This window comes from Penicillium arizonense (assembly GCF_001773325.1).
Source record: "Penicillium arizonense strain CBS 141311 chromosome Unknown PENARI_contig009, whole genome shotgun sequence".
NCBI lineage: Eukaryota > Fungi > Ascomycota > Eurotiomycetes > Eurotiales > Aspergillaceae > Penicillium > Penicillium arizonense.
The window spans coordinates 655,519-674,822 of NW_019173286.1; the positions used below are offsets into that span (position 1 = coordinate 655,519).

Sequence of the window (19,304 nt, forward strand, 5' to 3'; positions counted from 1 at the left end):
AAATTTCCTAGGCGACAGGATATTGCTCCCTTAACATATCTGTGGACCTCGTTATGCTGCTTGCAGTGAACTCTTCTGAACCTCCCTCAGTGTCCTAACTGCCCTTGCTCTACCTTTGTTTTGATCGGCACTACCCGAGCTGATCGTCATGGTCTCGGGCTTGGAAGAAGCGCTGGAGCACAGCGGTGGCCATGGCCGAACGGCAGAGGGTGTCTCGATTTCAACCTTCTTGGCCTCGCTGGCGACGGCCATTGTGGTTTTTGTTGTCGAATTTTTGCTCTTCCTCCTGCTAAAAGGCAAACTCACTCGTATATAGTAAGTACAACCATCCCCACCGAAAGGAAGCTTTGCTCACTGAAATTTGTGTCCAGCCAACCTCGAACCTATTTGGTACCAGATAGAGAACGGACCAAACCATCTCCACCAGGCCTATTTCACTGGGTTGGCCCTGTCTTCCGTACCTCCAGTTCCGAATTCATCCAGAAATGTGGGCTAGATGCATACTTCTTCCTGCGCTATCTGCGTATGCTGCTGAAGATCTTCCTCCCCTTGGGACTTCTGATTCTGCCAGTTCTACTTCCGATCAATCGCGCCGGCGGCAAAGGTACATCTTTTAAGAATGGCACTGCTGGTGATCGATGGAGTGTTACTGGCCTGGACCAGTTGGCATGGGGAAATGTCAAACCTGAACACACGAACCGATATTGGGCCCATTTGGTGATGGCTTTGATTGTCATCATTTACGTCTGTGCCGTCTTCTTCGATGAGCTTCGGGGCTTTATTCGTCTACGACAGGCCTACCTGACTTCTCCTCAACATCGACTTCGTGCTTCTGCGACCACCGTGCTGGTCACTTCCATCCCGCCAGATTGGCTTGATATGGATGCGCTTGATAGACTGTTCGATGTTTTCCCCGGGGGCGTGAGGAACATTTGGATCAATCGGAACTTTGACGACCTTAATGAAAAAGTGAAGGCGCGGAACAAACTTGCCCTTAAACTTGAAAGTGCCGAGACCGACCTGATCTCGAAATGCAAAGAGGCACAACTCAAGAGAGTAAAGGCTGAGGCAAAGAAAGCCGGGAAGAGCACAACGCGTGCGGAGAAACAAGAGAAGAAAGCGGCCGACAAACGGGCGTCCAAAATCGCCATGGGCCCGGGTGTCAGCACCGGCAATCCTCACGATGCCCACACGTTACAAGAAATGCTCCACGGGCCAGCAGACGGACATGCCAAAAGATCCGAGGATGGACCTCGACGAGTATTTGACCCTGCGTTTGCAGCCGCTGGAGCAGTTGGCCAAGGCGTGGGGAAACTGGGCAAATCTGTGCTTGGGGGTTTCAAAAAAGCTGAGAATGGGTTCGAAGGGACTTTGACTCAGACCCGAGGCTTCGTTGCCACCACAGACGACATTCTCCCGCCCCGTGGGAACACACCTCCAGGCACCGGTCATGCTGTCGCTGGCAAGAAGTCTTCTGGGGAGTCTCTTCGATCTCAGCAGCTGCCAGAAACCCCCCACCCGGGTCGTAGCGACACCAAGTCTCGCGATAAAGCATTATTAAAACCACCATTTTGGAGACGAATGTCATCTCATACGAAATCCCAGGGTACGGCGGAACCTGATGAATATCCACTGACCGCGCCTGACACCCCTGCTACCGATGCATTTCCCCATGGTTCTGTCAAGGCCGCTAATGACGAAAAAGACAAATCAGATGTCAAAAAAGAGGGAGACAAAATGGAAGAGGAAGAATACCCTCTCGCCTACAATGAAAATTTCGACATTGAGGACTATGGAGAGCCACTGTGGAAGGAATACATTCGACCCAAGGATCGGGATACCATGCGTCTGCCCATTTTTGGCTGGAGTTGGATGCCCTCTATCTGGCTCCTTGGCAAAAAGGTTGACACTATCGATTATTGCCGCAAAGAGCTCGCTCGTTTGAACCTGGAAATCGAGATCGATCAGCAGCATCCTGAGCGGTTCCCTCTGATGAACTCGGCTTTCGTCCAATTCAATCACCAGGTTGCTGCCCACATGGCCTGTCAAGCTGTCAGCCATCACCTCCCAAAGCAGATGGCACCCCGAGTCGTCGAAATCTCCCCCGACGATGTCATTTGGGATAATATGTCCATCAAATGGTGGGAGCGCTATCTTCGCACCTTTGGAATTGTAACTCTGGTGTGTGCAATGGTTGTTGGTTGGGCCTTCCCTGTTGCTTTTACTGGTCTGCTCTCACAACTTTCATATCTCGAGGGTGCATTCACATGGCTGGCTTGGCTTGGCAAGCTACCAGACTGGTTTATTTCTGCTGTCCAGGGTATTCTTCCCGCGCTGTGTTTGGCTATCCTGATGGCACTTCTTCCCCTCATTCTCCGCTTCCTGAGTCGTACGCAGGGTCTCTTCACGGGCATGTCTATCGAACTCACCGTACAAAACTACTACTTTGCCTTCCTTTTTGTACAGCTGTTCTTGGTTGTTACCATCGCCTCGAGTTTCTCAACAGTCATCGAGAATATCACTGACGTGACGAGCTGGCCGGAACTCTTGGCTTCGAACATCCCCAAGTCCAGTAACTACTTCTTCTCTTACATGATTCTGCAAGCCATGTCTGTGAGCGCTGGTGCTCTTGTGCAAATCTTTGGCTTGGTGAGCTGGTTCATTCTGGCACCCATTCTGGATTCAACTGCTCGGAAGAAGTGGGCTCGAACGACCAACCTCAATCAGATGCAATGGGGCACGTTCTTCCCGGTCTATACCACACTGGCTTCCATTGGTAAGTCATATCTCTTGCTGCTTTACTAAGCACTCGTCTGACATTCTCACAGGGTTAATCTACTCGGTCATTGCGCCTCTGATCTTGATTTTCAACATCATCACCTTCAGCCTTTTCTGGTTCGTCTATCGTTACAACACACTCTACGTCACCAAATTCCGTTTCGACACCGGCGGTCTTCTATTCCCTCGAGCAATCAATCAATTATTCACCGGACTATACGTGATGGAGGTCTGCTTGATTGGCTTGTTCTTCTTGGTTCGTGATGAAAAAGATAACGTTGCTTGCAAGGGGCAGGCTATTTGCATGATTGTGATCCTGGTCTTGACCGCTGGATACCAAATCCTCCTCAATGACGCCTTCAGTCCGCTGATTCGATATCTACCGATCACCTTGGAGGAGGCTGCTATCAAACGCGATGATGAGTTCCGCCGTGCTCAGCACGCTCGCCTCGGGCTTGCCATTGATGACGATGAGGTAAATGATGTTGAACACGCCCTCGCAGAGGAGGAACGCCGAGAGCGCCAACAAGGACAAGATGCTCGGGATATCGAGCTAAAACCCTTGGAGACCAGTGGCCTAGACCAGAAGCGACAGGATTCTGGTAGTCTTTTTCCAACGCCCAAGCTTGAGCACAAACGTCCATCGTGGGCAACCAATGCATCCAGACGACGATCTAAGTATTTCGGGCTCAACCCACCAAGCTCAACACCAACCATCCGAGCTATGCGAGAGAAGATGGCTCTCGACACCGAAAATCAGGGACCTGCCCCAAACACAGTTGGCCAAGCCCTCTTCGCTGGTATCCATGATGAACTGGAGGATCTCACGCCCGACGAGCGCGATCAGCTGGTGCAGCGCGCCTTCCAACACGAAGCGCTTCGCGCCAAGCGGCCGGTCATCTGGATTCCACGCGATGATCTGGGTGTGAGTGATGATGAAGTTTACCGTACTCAGCGGTTCAGCAAACACGTCTGGGTCAGCAACGAATACCAGGCGCTGGACGCCAAGTGTCGGACGATATTCAGTCGCAGTCCTCCAGATTTCTCCGAGGTGGATTTGATTCAACTGTGATGTATGTGATTTTGTACATTGTTTCTTTTAGCCATTGCCTAGCATTTTCAAGCGTCGCATTCAGTCATAGACATCCAATGTCTGTTCTCTCGGTTCTCTTTCGAGTCCAACTTCTGTCTTCAGTAATCCCAAATCCCTTCTTAATCCATAAACTTGCACAGCGGTAATCTATAATCATCCACAACCCAATAAGCTCTCCGCACACCGTCCCACTCACCCTCCAACTTGGGCACCACAATCTCCTCCCACTGCACATCAAATCCAGCCTCGAACAGATCCATCTCCACCACCTTCTGGTAGACATCATACGAGATCTGCCGATCAGCACCCATACCGTTAAAGAATCCCCAACGGCCGTCCTGCTCCAGCAATCCAATAACCTGCTCAGAGAAGAACTCCCGGAAATCACCATAAGACTCAGCAAAAGTATCATAGTAGATAGCATCAAACATCTCCCCAGATGCAACAAGCCCGGGAAGGATATCCTGCCAACGACCCTGGTGAATAACAACACCAGGCTTAGAATCCCAGCCCCGACGCTTCATCTCCGCAACGACGTCGTCGTGCGCTTCAATGATATGGTGCGAGGCAGGCTGCTGTTCTTGGAAGAATCCATCAACGATGCCCATGCCGTGGCCGATATTCAGCACTTTCAGTCCGGGGGTTGGGAGAAGTGCCTTTGCGGATTTGCGCATGATGTCGCTTTCCCATGCCATCATTACGCCGTTCTGGTCTGAGTCTAGGATGCGGTCGTTCTGGATGTTTAGCTGCGATTCCAGGTATTGTGGGTTGTTCACGCCTGGGTTGGTGGTTGTGGCGTCGACAAGTTCGGGTACTGTCTCGGTTTCGGTTTCGGTTTCGATGTTGGCGTTGACGTTGGTCTCGGCCTCGGTCTCGGTTTGGTTCTCGTCGTTCTCTTGCTTCTCCTCGTCCTCTTCGTCGTCTTCGTCGGATAGCTCCTCGTACGCGTCGAGGCGGTTCAATAGGAGCTCTGCGCGGACACCTGCGTCAACAATCAGGCCGTACAGCTCGAGAGCTCCGATGCGCCGAGCGAGACAGCCGGGTGTCTCATTGTTCTTGTCGAGATCGTTCCAGATAGCGCCCTCCTGCAGAAGGAACTTGACTGTCTCCACGGCTGACTTCAGAGTCTCGTTGTCCAGACCCTTAGGGTTCAGCTCTGAGGTTTCGGCGCCATTGGCTCCGTTCTGGGCGCCCTCCGTGTCGCTGTCAGGCTCGCAGGCGGCGATCGCAGAGTGCAGAGGTGAGAAGCCTGACTCGGTGTCTTTGACGTTTGCTGCATCGGGCAGGGTAGACTGGGTGCGGAGGAGGCGGCGCAGCTTGGGAATGTCATGCTGCGAGGACGCTAGGAGGATCTCTTGCACGTCGAGGTCGATGTCGACCTCTGTGAGGTGGATTGGGGTGTCGTCAGTGACTTCGGGCATTGTCTGGTCGCTGTTAGTTGAACTTCTTTCGCGATTAAAAGACTAAAAAGATGTGAGGATTTTGCTGGTTAATACTCACGAATTCAATGTTATATTCAACAATGCTTGTCGAGTGTGTTGGACTATCAAAGCAAAAGTGGTGCCCCTCCGTACTAAAAAATTGTACTCGCCGCCTTTGTCCCCGCGCGGAGAAAATATATATCGATGACCATCCATAAACTAGAGCTACATATTTTTACGAAAGATACGAAAGATACGAAAGATTTAAAAACCAGAGAAGAGAACACATTTGGATGATTGTTAATCCAGCTATTTGTACAATAATTCACATCCCTCGCAGCGCCATTAAGTTTGAAGTGGAATGAGTTTATTTGACCTCCTCGGTGTGGGCGTTGACGTTCAAGCCCAGTCCTTGGGTATCAAGGTAGAGCTTGTTCTTGCCGCCGTTCTCCTGGAGGATCTGGGCAATGTGGCGAGCGTTCTCGATCTTACGGAGCTCGATGTAGCTCTTGCTCTTCTTGATGGCGTCACCAATGAGCTCGGCCGAGCGGGCCTCACCCTGTGCGCGAACAATGAATGCCTGCTTCTCTTGACGAGCCTTGTCGACCATGAACGCGGCACGCTGGGCGTCTTGCTGGGCGACCTGCTTGGCCTCAACAGCGGCGGTGAACTCGGGGGAGAAGGTCAAATGCTGCACGAGATAACTTGTTAGCATTTGTTCAGATTAATGCTGGAGCATAGTCACATACCGTCAAAGAGACATCGTCCAGGGCAATGTTAAACCGGGCAGCCCGGCGAGCGAGGTTCTCCCGAACCAGACGGGCAACCATCTCACGCTGTGTGATCAGCTGACTGGCGTTGAACTGAGCAACAACGCTCTTCAGCACCTCGTTGACGATCGAGGGCAGCACGCGTTCATCGAAGTCTTGGCCCAGTGTTCGGTAAATCTGGGGAAGGGCATCCACGCGGGGTCTGGACAGGACACGGCAGGTGATGTTCACCATCTGCAAGTCCTTGGTACCAGTAAGAGAGGGAATGTTGCGAGGCTTGGCGCGGACATCGTAGATGATTGGTGTTTCGAACCAAGGGATCTGGAAGTGAGTACCTAGAATCATTCAACAAGGTCAGATAGCTCTCTTTTCTCAGCCAGGGAGTTTTCTTACCTTCGGCGTAGATCTCCTTCTTAACACCACCTAGGCGAGAGTACTTGATCGCGCGGTGACCACCGTCAACTAGAAACAAGTTAGAGACGTAATTTCTCGAGAATTGCAGCATAACATACCGTTGAACAAGGCATTTGAAGCGACGTAGGTACCAAGACCGGCCAGAACAAGAGTTCCGACAAGTCCCATACCGCCACGGCCACCACCGGGGAAGCCACCGCCGAAGCCAGCCTTGCGCCGGGACAGCATGACCTGTAGACGCTCCCAGGCCTCTCGTTGATTTTGAGACATGATGTGAGAAAAAGCGTGGGGAGAGGATGGAGATGGATGAGGGCGGACTTGGTCTGACGCTCAAGTGGATGTGAAGTCAAGCTGCGGCGGTGGCAGAATTAGCTCCTCTGTCGCGCATCAACTTTCAACTTCGTATTCATTTTCCGATCAGCATCGCAATCATGGCGCCTGATCGAACTGGGAAGAGTGTCTTTCTGGGGAATATCCCCTACAGTAAGTACTCTTTAAAGGATGCTTTCCAAGCGCGATGCTAATTCAGCTCTAGACCTCACTGAGGAGCAAGTCAAAGACATCCTCAGCACGGCCGGTACTGTCACCAAGTTCCGATTGATGATGAATCCCGAGACTGGCAAACCCAAGGGTTATGGATTCGCAGACTTTGCCGACCCAGACTCCGCTGCCTCGGCGGTGCGCAACCTCAACGACCACGAGGTTATGGGCCGCAAGATCCGTGTCGACTGGCCTCACAACAACGAGAAGGACTCCATACCTCCGGACTATTCGCAGCAGTCCCAGCCGACGATGAACCAGGATACCACACAGCAGCAACAGATTCCCGGCTCAGCGCCATTGCCACCCCTCCCACCCGGAGTTGAACTGCCACCACAGATTGACTGCCCGAACGCCATCTCTCACACCCTCGCATCCCTCCCCCCCAACCAACTCCTCGATGTCCTCACCCAGATGAAGTCCCTCGCTGTTGCAGACCCAGCTCGTGCCACCGAATTATTGCGCCAAGCACCTCAGCTCGCCTACGCCATCTTCCAGGCTCTACTTCTTATGAACCTGGTCGAATACCAACTGCTCGGTTCCATCGTTGAACAGGCGGCCCAACCCCAAGCCCCTCCTCAACAAGCCCAGCAGTTCCAGCCCTACGGTGTTCCGGGTCAGATTTCTACACCCCCCGTTACCGGAACTCCTTTCGCTCCCCCGCCTGCTCAACCTGCTCCGCAGATGCACGGTCAGGAAGAGCTTCTCCAACAAGTGCTTAGCATGCCCCAAGCTACGATTGATGCGCTCCCTCCTATGGAACGGAGTCAAATCATGTTGCTCCGCCAGCAGCTTATGCAAGGCGGTATGCGGTAGCGGCTTGTTGCATCGAGACATGAGATTCTTCCTCTATGAGGTTTGAAAATCCCTTTGCTCTGACTAGATGAAAGCGTCTGGTCATGATGTTTCCCAAATTTTTGATTCTACTTTATTAGGCGAATGGATGGCGCAGGGAGTTTGATGCTTCTTTTTCTACGGACTTGCATACCACCGGCTTAATCGAAGCTAAATTTCAAAATGGCAATCAAATGAGATTCTGCACACTTTATCGTAGCCTTAGAACCTTACAATCGAACTCTTCTCGTGCATCTACTGGTTTGTTCACAAGTTTTTCCCTGCAGCTGCAATGGCACGGCGTACCTGCTTCAAATTTCCAATTCTGCCTTTGTCCCGTCGTACTGTATTTTTGGCCAATGACTCTTCGGCTGTTTTCCCGCCAATGCCAAGGCGAAGGGTCTGAATTAAGGCTACTACCGCAGCGTAGACCATTGTTAAATGGGGAAATTACTGAGCAAAATGGCATCGGCTGATTGTACTGAGGCTTTTTATTTTTGATCTCCGGATGTCCTGATACCACAAGGCAGCAATTATATTGAGGCGGACACCCGCCGAAAGCATGGCACGTGCTTCGCTTGCCCTACCTCATCAACGTCAAACTAGTTGTATACTTGTTTCAATGGACACCCTACATGCAGTGTGACAGTATTCACTGGTATTGTTTACTGGTCTTATTCATACCATTCCTGCATTTTCATCTATTATATGGCGAGGAATTGAAGATCCAGCTTTCGGACTGGAGGTAAATGTAGTATGTAGTAGTAGTAGTTGAGGGGAGCATCTGCACAGTAATGTGAATGATGGGAAAGAGAGAAGCAGCTGATATTTGGTAGCTGTGGCTCATTTTATAGCGATAGTACTGGTTGGATTAGGAGCATGGTGATGGGTAGATGAGTCGTATTGTCGCCATCGCTCGCATGATCACCGTCGCTCGTATGGTCACCGTCGCTCGTATGGTCACCGTCGCTCGTATGGTCGCCGTCGCTCGTATCTTTGGCGTCACGATATCCCAATCGGGCGAGCTCTCCCCCCCGCCAGCCGCCGGCCATCCCTCTTCTTTCAGTTTCTAATCCGATGTTCTCTTCTCCTTCTTCTTCCCTTCCCTCATGCCTCTTTCCAGACTTGCAGTACCCCATTTTCTGCAGACCTTTGAGGTGCCTGTGTCCAAACACGTCTATTCTTGAGTCCCTCGACGTCTTTGACCTCGTTTGTGGCACATCTCCTCATCTGTGAGGCTTCATTCGTTGTATACCAGCGGCTGGCTTCGTCCAGTCTCAACACCATGATGTCTGATCTCAACACCACCTCCCCCCTTCCTCTGATTCCGGTCATCATTTCTCAGGAGGGTACAAACCAGCAGCAGTCGGTGGCTGACCTGGCAAAGGATGATCAAGACCCTGAGGTCGAAGAGATTCCGGAGCTGCGGCGGGGATACTTGGTTCTTGAGACCAGGTATCTAGCCAATGATCTGTCGCCTCTGCATAGGCTGGAAGATATTTTCGCTGACATGGCGGCAAAAGCCCTTCAAATGGGATTGTCGGATGTCATCTGTCGGCTCGGCAAGCGGCCACTCCGTGTGGCAACGATGTGTTCAGGAACGGAAGCCCCGTTACTGGCCCTGGACATGATTTCAACGGGTAAGTGCCTCGATCGTGCCCTATCATCAAATCAGTGTATCATCATATTCATCTCATGTTGCACTCACTGTGTCTTCGATTGGGGATGAGGTTGACGTCCGTCGGTGGTCGATGGGATCAGCGTCGGCGACTTAAGGTCATCGGCGTCCTGACTGTTGGCGACGCCGAGCATTTGGGGCTTCCCATCCTTGCCCTAACTCTATGTCACCTCCCTCTCATTCCATCCTTACCCCCATCTCTCTGAGTGCTCACTTGTCGCTTGCTTTCGTCTCTTCTTTGGATCAATGGCTAATACCCTTTCAGGTCTAGGTATGGACCAGCAACTCCGGATCTCGCACGCTTTCAGCTGTGAGATTGTTCCGCTCAAGCAATCATACATTGAGCGGAACTTCCGCCCTCCTCTCCTGTTTCGTGACATCACGGAACTTGGAGGAGATACGGCGTAAGTAGACCCTCCCATTCTCGTTCACATCCACATTGATACTAACCTCGATGTACAGGCGAACGGCCTACGGGTCGCCGGAATTGATCCCTGGCAACCTCGACATATTAGTTGCAGGAACCGCCTGTGTCGATTTTTCTCCGCTGAACAACCGCAAGAAGACCCTGCTGCAAGGTGGAGAGTCTGGGGCCACCTTCAACGGTCTATTGCGGTACGCGGAGAAATATCGACCCCGTTTGATCATTCAGGAGAATGTTCGGACCGCCCCATGGGAGCAGATGAAGGGAATTTGGGAGGGCCTCGACTACATGTCGGTCGATCTACACGTCGACACAAAACATTACTACATTCCACAGACACGTGAACGTGGGTACTTGGTGGTCATTGACAAGCGCCGCTTGGAAGCGGCGGGCCTGCTTGGAGACCTCAAGAACCAGGTCGATATTAAAACCATCGACCAACACGTTCGCGGCCTTGTCGACTCCTTCAAACGGAGAGCAAGTGCACCTGTCGGAATGTTTTTGTTGTCCGACGACGACCGTCGACTCGAGTCCATCGAGAAGAAGGCATGCCTAGAGTTCCGAAGCGACATCAGCTGGGAGAACTACCAGGCTCGTCATCAGCGCCATCGTGACGAGCTTGAACTAGGCAACGAACGCCCGATTACTCGATCCCAACCCGGAGTCAATATGCTCAGGGCACCGGACTTCTTCTGGCATCGTTTTATGAAGACGCAGCCAGAGAGAGTATGGGAAACTGTGGATATGAATTTCCTGAAGAAGATTGTTCGTGGATACGACATGAACTTCAAGGAGTAAGTCCTCACCTTGCCCTAACTATCACTTGATGAAAAAATTATTAACTTCTTATCTCACCTAGGCGTTGGATCGACTTGTCTCAAGGCGTCGATCGAGGGCATGACAGCCTTGCTGGGTCTGGAATCGCTGGTTGCCTGACACCAAAGGGTATACCATTCGTAACCACCCGTGGAGGGCCCGTGTCTGGCACGGAGGCTCTTTCACTGCAAGGGCTGCCCCTCGATCGGATGCTGCTAACGAGAGAAACTCAAGCCGAACTGATGGACATGGCTGGAAATGCAATGACGAGCACCGTCGTCTGTGCAGTGATGCTCGCGGGCCTGATCGCCGCGCATAAAATTCTTGACACCAACGAGGGTTCGACCGAGCCTGATAGCACCGAGGATAATCCGCTTCTCATCAGCAAGGAATATAGCCTTGTGAGGAGCAGCCTCGATGTGGCCTCAACTCGCCCCGTTAACCACCGTGACCTCAAAGCATTGTCAGCAAACACCGTCATGTGTTGCTCGTGCGAGAGACAGACCGGGGTCAAGAATTCAATTTTCACCTGCTCCCTTTGTGGACATTCCGCTTGCATTTCCTGCTATGGAAATCCCACGCACTCATATCTACGTGAATTCCGCTCCCGAATTGAGCCGTCAGAGTTTATTGCGAATATCAAGGGACTTGTTCCCATGAAGCTTATGCTTTCTGGTTTGTCTGAAAAAAATTTCGAGGCATTCAAACCTTTTTACCCCGACAACACCCTCTCAGCGTTCTGGGACGACTTCATGCACACCGTCAAATCACTTTGCACCGATGCTTTACAATTTTTCGAAGTGAAGCGCGGGAAGAGTTGGCGAGTCATTTATCAAGGACCGTACTCCAGCTTGTATCTTGAGATTGGACCGGACTCAATCCAGTGGCTTTTGTACGCAAAGCCACCCAAATCCGCGAGCACGAGAAGCACCATCCGAGAAGTGCTAGCAAAGCCAATCGCACGCATGAAACCGAATGATGGGTCGTTTGTTGAAGGTAATTGGGAAGTGTGTTCCCCCGCGAGCACAGCATTCACCGTCAAGATCACTGGAACGGAGCAGCAAGTCAAGTCATTCCAAGCAGAATGTGGTCTCAAGGGTGCCAATTTCATCAACTCTCAAGTCTGGACTCATCTTTACGTCGATGCACTAGACGCCGATCTCGCGATCCTTGACTACAACATTAGAGGATTTTACGAAGCTCTTCCTCACTGTGGTACATCACTCGGAGCAATGTACCGAAGGAAGAGCACTGATAACCAGCCTACCATCTACCTGTTTCTTGACACGCAAAAGCTCACCCTCCCCAAAGACGATGCCTGTGTATTTGCTGTTGATCACAGTCGTCTTCCTGGATATGAACAAAGAATGTCCATCGCTGAGTTGTCCCCAACTTGGAGAGCTTTAAATGCATCAAAAGGTCCGAGCAAAGTCAATGCCTATTGTCGTCGTTGGCTCAAGGTCCCCAGAGTGAAGTTGAACATCTGTTCTGAACAGATAACTCACGACGCCTTGCCGCGAGGAACTCAGATCTCGATCACAAACCAGAAATGTCATAATGCTTGCATTCCCCTCGCTTCATTGTCCGCCCCAAAAATGATTCTCAACTTGCCCGACGCAAAGCTCGGGTGGCAAGCGTGGGATCCCGTGGTATCAATGAGAGAACTGAAAGGTCTCGCTTGGTTATTCCCGAAGATTGCTGGATGGTCCGACTTTGAAGAATGGAACAAGATCGTTTATTCAGAAAGTCCGGAACATGCCAATGAAGTGATTGATAACTGCAACGTCTGCAATCCACCTCCCCCCAACATCATCTGGGGCCGGGACAACAAAGACCGAATCACTCCCTATGAGAATCCTCAGGACGCTGCTACCTATGAACGTGCCGTAAAATCTCGACCCTCGCCGTTTTTGGTCCTCAGAAGAATCAACGAACGTGGAGATGGAGAATTATGCTTCACTCTCAACGTTCAAGCTCTGATGCACCAGGCACATGGAAAACTGGTTGGCTTCGAAAGCCGTGAGAACATCACCTCGCACTGGCGACTTCTTCCTCATGCATACGATATGCAGAAGTCCGAGCTGGCCCGACAAGAGACTGATCGCAAGTTCACATTACTTAACAATTCAAACGATACTCCGTCATCACAACCTCCCAACTTCATGTATCATCTACGCACCGAGCAACTGCAATCGCTCAGCTGGATGATCTCCCAAGAGATAGATGACATTGCACCTTTCATGGAAGAAGAAGTCGAAGAATCCATTCTTCCTTTGATGCCCTGGCGTGCCGAAGTCAAAGCGACAATCCCCAAGATTGTTCGTGGCGGCGTGCTGGCTGATGAGGTCGGATATGGAAAGACGGCAATTGTCCTTGGATTGATTGATGCACAGTACGAAAGAGACTGCAATCGGATTCCGGACGAAAGCAATGGGTTGATCCCCACAAAGGCAACTCTGATTATTGTGCCGAACAACGTGTTCAAGCAATGGTATTCGGAAACCAAGAAATTCCTTGGAGAGAAATACAAGGTCCTTGCGCTGGAGTCGATCACCAAGACTACCATTCAGGATGTTCAAGATGCTGACATCGTTCTTCTGTCATGGAGTATCTTGGCGAACGACAGCTACTACACCCGACTTCAAAGATTTACCGGAACACCGCAAGCTCCCGCAAGATCGGGCGGAGGAACAGGTCGTAACTTTGACAGCTGGTTCCACAACGCCCGTGCTTCCCTTCGAGAGCTTGTTGGTACTTTGAAATCCCATGGTCCTGAGGCGCTGCTTCAAGAAATTGGGGCAAGACGTCGCCGAGTTCAAGAGACACAGGCCAACTGCACATTTGTGCCTTCCCGACGCCTCCGTGGTCAGGCATTCGCTGCCGCTCAAGGAAAAGCTGGCAACGACAAGTCCGACACAGCAGTTACATCTACAGCAGCTACAACACAGACAGTTGAGACTGAAGAATCTTTGAATCCCGCTGAACATCTGAACCCTGGTGATTCTGGATACGAAGACTCTGATCTATCTGAAGCCGAGGACAACGATTGTGGGACGAATGCAAGCCAGCGGAAGCGAAGACACAACAAGCAGAAAATGAGAGCTCCAGGAGGAAAGCGACAAAAACACCAGTCTACTGAACCAGCAAAAGTGTCGGATGTCAAACGTAAAGCCAAATTGAAGGTGGTGCTAGATGATGCAACAGCGTTCGGTATTTCAAATGCTGAGCAGGGTTGGCGCACTGTTGCAGCTGCATTCATCCACGCCTTCAACTTCAATCGTTTGATTATCGACGAGTACACATATGCTGGGGAGGAACGACAGGTGTCCCTACTGTCAGTGCAGGCACGCTCCAAATGGATTCTCTCAGGAACACCCGCTCTGGACGAATTTGCCGACATCAAGAGTATTGCTCGCTATCTCGGTCTTGACCTTGGTATTGACGACGACGGTGATAGTGACAGAATCTCTCAGAACAAGAGACTGCGAATGATTCGGAAGAATCAGACTGCTGCCGAGGCTTTCCAGATGTACCAAGCTCCTCGGAGTAACGCATGGTACGGAAACCGCGAAGAGCATGCTCAAAGATTCCTACATCGGTTCGCACGTCAGAACATCGCCCAGATTGATCACATACCCCTCGAGACCAACATTGTTCTCGTTTGTCAATCACCTGAAGAGAAAGCAGCATACGATATCCTGTATGATGCGGTAAAGGAGAACCGAAAACGGATCGACGGTCCCCTGAACAGCCTTCTTGCAAAGAGTCAAACTCTTCCAGAAGCTCTCATCATGAGCTGCACAACGACCCATATTGGCAAGCCTCCCTGGGGCGTTGAGAAATGTCGCAAGGTGTTGGCAACTAACCAAGCCAAATCTACGGTCCACTGGACGAAACTCGACAACCTATGCCGACAAGCAATCCTTGTTGGATATCGTGACGACGACAACCCATTCGACTGGCAAGTACTGACGGAAATCATCTCCAAGTCAAAAATTGGACACCCCGTAGTAAACAGCAGAGTTATTGAGCTCTTGTTCAATTGCCATCAGTCATACCAAGAATGGATTGTGTTGATGGAACATCAGAATATTGTCACCAAGGTTAATGAGAGATTCGAAAAGGCTCTCAATGCAACGGTTGTGAAGGGAACCAGCGGAAAGCCCGCAGAAGCAGAAGCTACCGACGATGGTAAATCACAGGAACCATCTCGGAATAAGGTCAAGACGTCTACAGAGCCCTCTGATGAGACTCGCAAGCAAGCATCTCTCGCCATGACCAAGGCCTTGACTACAGACATCATGACTTCGTTGAAGTCGGCGATTGAAGTCGACCGCGAAATTCGCTTCTACGGTGCGTTGCTGACCATCCACGCCTCCACCATCCCAGCTTGCAATGGCTGCGCTGAAGACGAGCATGACATCGCAGACGTCAGCATTCTCCGAACCTGTGGACACGTCCTCTGCAAGGCTTGCACCCTAGCTTCCCAAGAGGACAAACAATGCGTCTGCCATGAATGCGACGGAAAAGTGACAGCAGTGTCCAAGGTCATTGTCGGGCTATCGGTCAAGGAGGAAGACCGGACAAGCGAAAGTTCCAAGCTCAATAAGCTTGTGGATATTGTCCGTGGCGTCCCGCAGGACGAACTCGTCCTGATCTTCGTACAGATCGGCCACTTGATGCCTGTCGCCTCGGAAGCCCTCAAATCTGCAAATATTGAACACCGAATGGTCACATCGACAAACCTGAAAGTGATCACGGAGTTCATTGAGGGCCCGAAAATGAAAAAGGGGAAGCAACAACCTCCGCGGGCAAAGGCCCTGATCCTGAATCTCGGCAGCGCAATGGCGGCTGGCCTGTGAGTCCTAGTCCTATCTCCTATCCCACTGACTTACCTGAAGAATCGATCTAACTTTGACCTTACTTTACGCCCAGAAACCTCCAGTGCGCAAACCATGTGGTCTTCCTGTCGCCTCTGTTCGTGGCTTCACAGCCCGAATACGCGGCAGGAATGACCCAAGCCATCGGAAGGGCCCAGCGGTACGGGCAGAAGCGTACCGTACAGGTATACCACCTCCTGGTGAAGGGGACGGTAGAGGTGAACATCTTCGCCCGGCGCAATGCCTCACATGGCAATGGGACGCTGGTAGAGAGGAGAGGGGCGGCCTGCCTCGTGGCAGAGGAAGCAGTCCGGGAGGACGACGTCCGGTGCGCTGGGAAGCGGGTGGAAGATGAGAATGGGGAGGTTGTGTGAGCACTCCCTTCAGGTGGCACCCGGCCTGGAGGGGGTGCTCGGCGAATAAACAAGAGAGCGCCATTTATGGCAAATGTCAGATCTTTTTTCTTGCCATTGGACTTCTTATGTAAGCCTGCGTAGAGGTTTTACTAAGTAGAAAGTGTAGTGGGAGGTAACTACTCTATAAAGAGAATCAATTGCCCTTAGATTATATTGACTTGTAAGGACAAAGAAATAGACAAGTGATACAAAGAGGCCCGAGTAGTTACAGTACTGCTCAAGTTGAACTACTTGCATGAAAAAGCTTAAGTAAAAGGAGAGCACTGTTATAGCACTATCCCCAATAACCGAAGGGAGTATGTCAGTCCCTATAGTTCTAGCGTAGCTAGAGGAGACAAATAGTTCATATCTTCGCGGTAGTATATCTAGTAGTAGATGACAACATAGCCTCAGCTAACAAGTTCCTCCAAGCTAGGGAATTATAGACAATTGTATGTTTGATAGATGACTTAGTGATGTATAGCAACATGCAAAGTATCCGCCTATACGACAAAAGGAGCAGATTGCTTTGCTTCACGATTTCATTGATGCTTGTTAGCAAAATTCAAGTCTAGCACAAGTGGCTAATCCAACATAGACTGTCTTATGTCACATCAGGTGTTTTGCATTATCTATAGTTCAAAATTCCCTAGGAATAAGCTGAGAAATAGAAGTAGGCCAATACGAAACCTCTTCTCGAGCAAGTCGACCGTATAAGGTTTTGTGAGAGCAGAGACCGCTGCCTCGGATATCGATAACTGGGTGGCATTAGGTTTCCGTCTTGGTTACATTTCTTCGTGGATATACAGTTTTCATGTGAAAGGCTTTGTTGTATTATTTCAGCCCATAATACCATACGTAGCGCTACGTCAACGGCCAGCTAGCAGGAACCCAATGCCGTGGGCCCAAGGTAGGTTCAGATCTTCTGGTATGCGCTTAACCCTAAGAGCACCATTTTCGTTGAAGTCTGCAGACTATTCCGGGATGCCTTTTGACTTGTGCTGATACATGTACGACAAAGAGCTAGGTTGTCACTAGTAAAGACCTCTTTTTAATGGACAGCGGACTTGAGTGGTGACTTGGATATAGTAGTTGCACATCGAATGTAATTGGCGGATTATACACAGGTCGAGACTGGTAGGTAGACAGGTTAGAGGCCATCAAATTTCTTCCAAGGAGTGATGCCAGATTGAAATATGAGTACGTCTACGTGAGGTATAATTCAAGCCTAGAACCCACGTTGCGAATCTACTCAGTCCGAAGCATAATGAAAAGATGAAAATGAACAAGTTCAAGGAAAATGCGATTGGTCCTGCCGATATCCCACAGCGACTGGGCCAGATCTGTATTCAGGCTCCGATCACACCAAGACCAGGAACAAACGTACTGTACACGGTAGACAGACAAAAAAACAGGTAGAAAGGACGCCTCGGAGTGGTTATCATTCAGGGCGCCAGGGGGCGCGGGAACCTCTATTGTCCACGGTTGACCACGGTACCCACAAGGCGCGGCTTTTGCTCGTCCAATTCAAAAAACACAACCATTATAATATCCTCCCATCTGGAATTGACCCACGGCAATGTGAAGAGGGTTTATATTCTTTTCTCTCTTTTGGAGCTCTCTTATTGCTGGGGCTGCGCGTCCAATGCATTGTCCTTGCGCATCATCGTCTCCGGGTTCCACACAGGCACGTCGGTCAGGTTGGTCAGGCCGGCGCTGTTCTCGCAGGTATCGCGCCCGCTCAGCGGGCCCGGGGCGGGGACCTTGGTGCCGGTGCCGGTGGCGGAGGCGGAGTCCTTAAGTGCGGTCAGGAGGGTCTTGATTGACTCGGGGGTCAGGTCCTCGTAGTAGTCGTCGTTGATCTGGACCATAGGGGCGTTGACGCAGGCGCCGAGGCACTCGACCTCAATGTATGTGAAGAGGCCGTCCTCGGTGGTGTGGCCAGGCGTGATTCCGAGGTGCTCGTTGATGGCCTTGACGATGGAGTCGCTACCACAGCCACCAAGCTGGCATGGGGTCTGGGGAGATTAGCAATTGTCTGGAATCAATGTTGTCATTGCTGCTTACCGTCGTGCAGATCTGCAAGAAGTACTTGCCAACGGGCTCGCGGTTATACATGGTGTAGAAGGTCGCAACCTCGTAAACGCGCATTGGGGGCATCTCGAGCATGCGAGCGACCTCGTTCATGACGCTGATGCTGGTGAAACCGTGCTGGCGCTGGCCAAGGTCGAGCAGGGGCATGACGGCGGCCTTCTTGTACTGGGGAGGGTAGCGCTTGAGGATCTCATCGGCGAGTTGGAGGTTCTGGTCGGAAAACTTGAACGGGATGGTCGGGTTGTTGTGAGGCTTGTTGCGGTGCTATTGGACAGGGCCACAGTCAGTACATATAACTTTTTCTCTTCAATCCGAGGCGCAATTGCCGCGTAGCCAGGAGAGGGGTTCGGATACGCACCACCGAAAGTGTATCGCTGAACCGTTGCGAGCCGGCGGAGAAGGCTCTGTATTGGGGCTTGGGGAGCTGGTGAATCAGCTGACGGCCGACCCGCGGGACTGAGAATAGTTTGGAGGCCATCGCTGGGGATATGCGAGGGTCAATTGGAAGACGATGAGGTTGGAGGTTGGAGGAGAATGAGGTTCAAGTTGACGAGGTGTTTTGCGGGCGGACACTGACCAATCAGCGTCGACAGATTACTCCCGCTTTTACAATCCTCCATCGAACATCGCAACTTCACCTGCAACTACTGTGACAATATTCTTGCAATTGATATGAATACGATATGGATAATGATCACTAAAATTGCACAGCGTCAATTAACAATAACAGGACTCGATATCAACCAGCGGTCCCACTAACACCACCGTCCCCAACACATCCATGTACGACTCATCATCCAACTACACATTCTCCATACGATAAACCTCATAAGCAACCTCTTCATACGGATGAGCCGAAACTAAAGCATCAACTGCCTTCAGCATAACATCCCGACCCAGACACATAATCTCAACCTTGACCTCCTCACAGTGTTCCACAACACCAACCGCCCCGATGGCCGGGTCTGCACCTTCATTAGGTAGGAACTGGCCCATGCCAGTAGTTTGGAAACAACATTTGGTATATTTCCCTCCGGGAAATGACCCTCCGCCTGTTGCGAAGATGGCATCCTTGCAGGGCTCCAGGTCGGAGGGCGGGACAAAGAAGACGAGTTTGTAGCGGTCCAGGAGGGTGGAGGTGGACATTTCGTGGTTGAAGGAGATGCT

General features: G+C 51.1%; 6 protein-coding genes across 6 annotated transcripts; 3 read left to right on the top strand and 3 right to left on the bottom strand.

Annotated features, from left to right (window-relative positions):
- Positions 1-148: 148 nt before the first annotated feature.
- On the top strand, positions 149-3,850 carry PENARI_c009G01534 (putative DUF221 domain protein; the record flags this gene model as incomplete). The annotated part of the gene is made up of 3 exons (XM_022631747.1): positions 149-315; positions 372-2,776; positions 2,829-3,850. 3 exons carry the CDS (start codon positions 149-151, stop codon positions 3,848-3,850), a joined length of 3,594 nt encoding a protein of 1,197 aa, XP_022488422.1.
- Positions 3,851-3,990: 140 nt separating this feature from the next.
- On the bottom strand, positions 3,991-5,292 carry rmt2 (protein-arginine N5-methyltransferase; the record flags this gene model as incomplete). Its single annotated transcript, XM_022631928.1, has 1 exon — positions 3,991-5,292. One exon carries the CDS (start codon positions 5,290-5,292, stop codon positions 3,991-3,993), a length of 1,302 nt encoding a protein of 433 aa, XP_022488247.1.
- Positions 5,293-5,659: 367 nt separating this feature from the next.
- On the bottom strand, positions 5,660-6,746 carry PENARI_c009G05535 (prohibitin subunit PHB2; the record flags this gene model as incomplete). The annotated part of the gene is made up of 4 exons (XM_022631864.1): positions 5,660-5,983; positions 6,042-6,397; positions 6,456-6,524; positions 6,575-6,746. The coding sequence occupies 4 exons, from the start codon at positions 6,744-6,746 to the stop codon at positions 5,660-5,662; spliced, it is 921 nt and encodes a 306-aa protein (XP_022488100.1).
- A 161-nt stretch (positions 6,747-6,907) lies between these two features.
- On the top strand, positions 6,908-7,832 carry PENARI_c009G11861 (putative polyadenylation factor subunit CstF64; the record flags this gene model as incomplete). Its single annotated transcript, XM_022632063.1, has 2 exons — positions 6,908-6,959; positions 7,012-7,832. 2 exons carry the CDS (start codon positions 6,908-6,910, stop codon positions 7,830-7,832), a joined length of 873 nt encoding a protein of 290 aa, XP_022488075.1.
- A 1,306-nt stretch (positions 7,833-9,138) lies between these two features.
- Positions 9,139-16,022, top strand: PENARI_c009G09218 (putative SNF2 family helicase; the record flags this gene model as incomplete). The annotated part of the gene is made up of 5 exons (XM_022631979.1): positions 9,139-9,490; positions 9,794-9,932; positions 9,991-10,746; positions 10,812-15,626; positions 15,704-16,022. 5 exons carry the CDS (start codon positions 9,139-9,141, stop codon positions 16,020-16,022), a joined length of 6,381 nt encoding a protein of 2,126 aa, XP_022488257.1.
- Positions 16,023-17,665: 1,643 nt separating this feature from the next.
- Positions 17,666-19,283, bottom strand: PENARI_c009G05098 (complex I 24 kDa subunit family protein; the record flags this gene model as incomplete). Its single annotated transcript, XM_022631854.1, has 4 exons — positions 17,666-18,061; positions 18,111-18,401; positions 18,496-18,617; positions 18,956-19,283. 4 exons carry the CDS (start codon positions 19,281-19,283, stop codon positions 17,666-17,668), a joined length of 1,137 nt encoding a protein of 378 aa, XP_022488231.1.
- Between the last annotated feature and the right edge of the window lie 21 nt (positions 19,284-19,304).